The sequence below is a fragment of the Antrostomus carolinensis genome, unplaced genomic scaffold, assembly GCF_000700745.2.
Source record: "Antrostomus carolinensis isolate BGI_N321 unplaced genomic scaffold, ASM70074v2 scaffold42967, whole genome shotgun sequence".
Classification (NCBI taxonomy): domain Eukaryota; kingdom Metazoa; phylum Chordata; class Aves; order Caprimulgiformes; family Caprimulgidae; genus Antrostomus; species Antrostomus carolinensis.
The window spans coordinates 539-3,480 of NW_010326161.1; the positions used below are offsets into that span (position 1 = coordinate 539).

At 56.6% G+C, this 2,942-nt stretch overlaps 1 protein-coding gene across 1 annotated transcript; it reads right to left on the minus strand.

The window, feature by feature from the left end:
- Window positions 1–1,703: 1,703 nt before the first annotated feature.
- Window positions 1,704–2,676, minus strand: LOC104527691 (glucose-dependent insulinotropic receptor; the record flags this gene model as incomplete). Its single annotated transcript, XM_010171479.1, has 1 exon — window positions 1,704–2,676. A coding segment is annotated over one exon (973 nt), but the record flags the coding sequence as incomplete, so codon positions are not given.
- Window positions 2,677–2,942: the final 266 nt, after the last annotated feature.

Genomic DNA, 2,942 nt, shown 5'->3' on the forward strand with positions numbered 1-2,942 from the left:
TACAGGCAGATGATGTGTTTGATCCCCAGAACTGAGTCAGATTGGATCCACCTACCAGATCCACCTACGAGGCACCAGTCCACCCGCAGACCCAGGATGGTTCTGCTGGGGCTTTCTTTCAGGCTCAGTCCATGTTGTCCAGCTTGGAACAGCATCTGCCACGTGATATTTGGTCGCAGGCTTTTCCCAAGGAGAGCTCAGTGCCACAGAGAACCTGTTCTTTGGGGTTTTGTTTAAAAACCATCTTTATTTTTGTCTCTTCCTCTAGGATGGAGAAGACCTCAGGATGCAGGCAGGTTCTGGATGCATACTGGATATGGCCTGGAGCCTTCAGGTCTACTGGTGGGATGAATGACAGAGGTGGAAACAACTGCTGGTTTATGTCTAGCACATCATTTTCAGATTAGGCCATGCCCAGAAAGTTCTTTTAAGATAAATTTTCTTGCCACGTGAATTAAATGGACATGATTTTACAAGATGCAATGAAATCTCATCGTAGTCCGTGTCAGGGTCAGCAGTCCAGCCACCACTGCCAGGGCGTGCAGAAGTGCTGCGTGCTCCCATGGCATCAGTCAGACCCTGGCAGTCCCAAATCCAGCCCTGGGGGGACAAAGCAGCCCCTCCTGCATGGCTCCAAGGCCACCATTCCTCCTGCTCCTTTGCCACAAGCTGAGCATTCAGCCAGTTACTCATTAACTGGCTTTACAGCCCAAGCCAAACAGCGACGGCACAGCCCGTGCTGCCCTGCACCTCTCCCAGGTGTGCAGCACCTGTGCCAGCTCTGGTGCCAGTACAGCCGCTGCCAAGGAGCAGCTGGAGCCCCCTGCATGGCTCCAAGGCCACCATTCCTCCTGCTCCTTTGCCACAAGCTGAGCATTCAGCCAGTTACTCATTAACTGGCTTTACAGCCCAAGCCAAACAGCGACGGCACAGCCCGTGCTGCCCTGCACCTCTCCCAGGTGTGCAGCACCTGTGCCAGCTCTGGTGCCAGTACAGCCGCTGCCAAGGAGCAGCTGGAGCCCTCTCTGTGTCCCTGGAGGAGAGCCCAGCCCCATAACCCTCACCTCTGCCTTGGGTGGGCACAGCCAGAGCGGGGACAACCCGGCCATCTCTCTGACTGCAGCAGGGGACAGGTTTGGGTTTGGCTGCAGCTGTAGCATCACCAGTTTGGTTTAGGAAGGACAGCAACTGGTGGTCCTGGAGAGATTTAGGACATGTGTACACCTCCTGCCAACTTCTGCCACCTGGGCCAAGAGCCAAAGGTGATGGAGCCACCGCCGTGCAAGCAGCCCAGCCCCGGGTACCTGGGTGTCATCACCCAGGGAGTGGGTGCTGCAGGCAGAGCCCAGCTCTGGGCAGGGCAAGCTGGGCAGCAATGGGTGAAGGATCTGAGCCTGAGGAGCAAGTCCTGAGGGCTTGGTTCCAGGAGACACAAAGCTGCTCTTGCTGAGGCTCTCCTGGCAAAATCTAAGGTGTGCCACACACCTGCAATTTGGGGTGCCCGGGGCTGGTGCAGAACAGGCTGTGCTGGGGCTGTGTGGGGCTGTGGGCAGGCTGGAGTTTGGCCACTGTGGTATCTGGGAATTAGCATCCAGATTGGTCCCATCCCATCTGAGATCTCCTCCACAGCTGGCAGGCCCCAAGTTCATGGTCACCATGCATGAGATGAGCTGGAAAGCCGGTGACAGCCACTCCTTACTGTGTCAGTCTTGGAGCTGCAGGCAGGACACGGTGGGGAGAGACTTGGTGGCTCTGCCAGGGAAATGGTGACGGTTCCCCAGGTGAAGGAAGACTCTCCTCTTCACACCCGCAGCCAACTGGGAGAGCTGGAGCCTCACATCCTTCTGCCAGTAGGAGTAGAGAAGGGGGTTGAGGAGGGAATTACCCAGTCCCAGCAGCCAGAGATAGTTCTCAATGACTTTGTAAGGGAAACACTCCAGACAGACAGTTTGCACGATGCTGGCGATGAAGAACGGCAACCAGGAGAGAGTGAAGCACCCGATGAGCACGGCGACGGTGCTCATGGCCTTCATGTCACTGGTGGTACGGGATGGGGGGCAGCCCCCCGCCAGCCCAGCGTGTTCCACTTCCCGGATGTGCTGCACATGCACAGAGGCAATTTTCAGCATGTCACAGTAGAGATAAATGAAGAGAAAGAGGGCTGGGAAGAAGCCGACGCAGAAGACAGTGACCATGTAGGCAGGGTGGAAGACACCGAAGAAAGAGCACTTCTCATCGGTGGAGATCTTCTGAAAACCAGGGGTGAGGACTGGGAGAAAGCCAATGATGGCAGAGACCAACCAGAGCCCCACCAAGCGTACCCCAACCCTCAGGCTGGTCACCATCTGGAAATAGTGGAAAGGTTTCCTGATTGCCAAGTGCCTGTCGCACGCAACCAGAATCAGGGATAGGATAGAGGCAGCAGAAGAGGAGGTCACAAAAGCCATTCTCAGGACGCAGAAGATCTGAGGAGGATAAAAGGGCTCAGAAAATTCATCCACCACCAGCCCCACCACCGTGAAGCCAACCATGGCATCTGCAATGGCAAGATTAAGGACAAAACAGAGTCCCTTGGAGCCGCTCTTCTGGATGAGGCAGAGGAGGGTGATGGCCACCAGCGCGTTGGCAGAGATGATGAGCGAGGCCAGCACAGCGAGGATGGCTCCCAGGGCTGAGCTAGGGGTTAGCCATGACTGTCCCCTGTAGGTCACAGCTCAAGGATGGCGTGTCCCCAACACGATTTTAGGGCATCCCTCACCTGGAGCTTCTCAGCAGCCAGGGCAGCCCCTGGCTCTGCGGGTGGTGAGGTGAAGCTCTGGGTGCAGCGATGTCTCTCTGGGGTTGAGGAGTGGAGCTCTGTGGAGCAGCTGCCTGCAGGAAAAGCCAGATGGACTCACAGCACCCGCTGTACCCACAGAGGTCCCTCCCCTCCAGCCACGTTT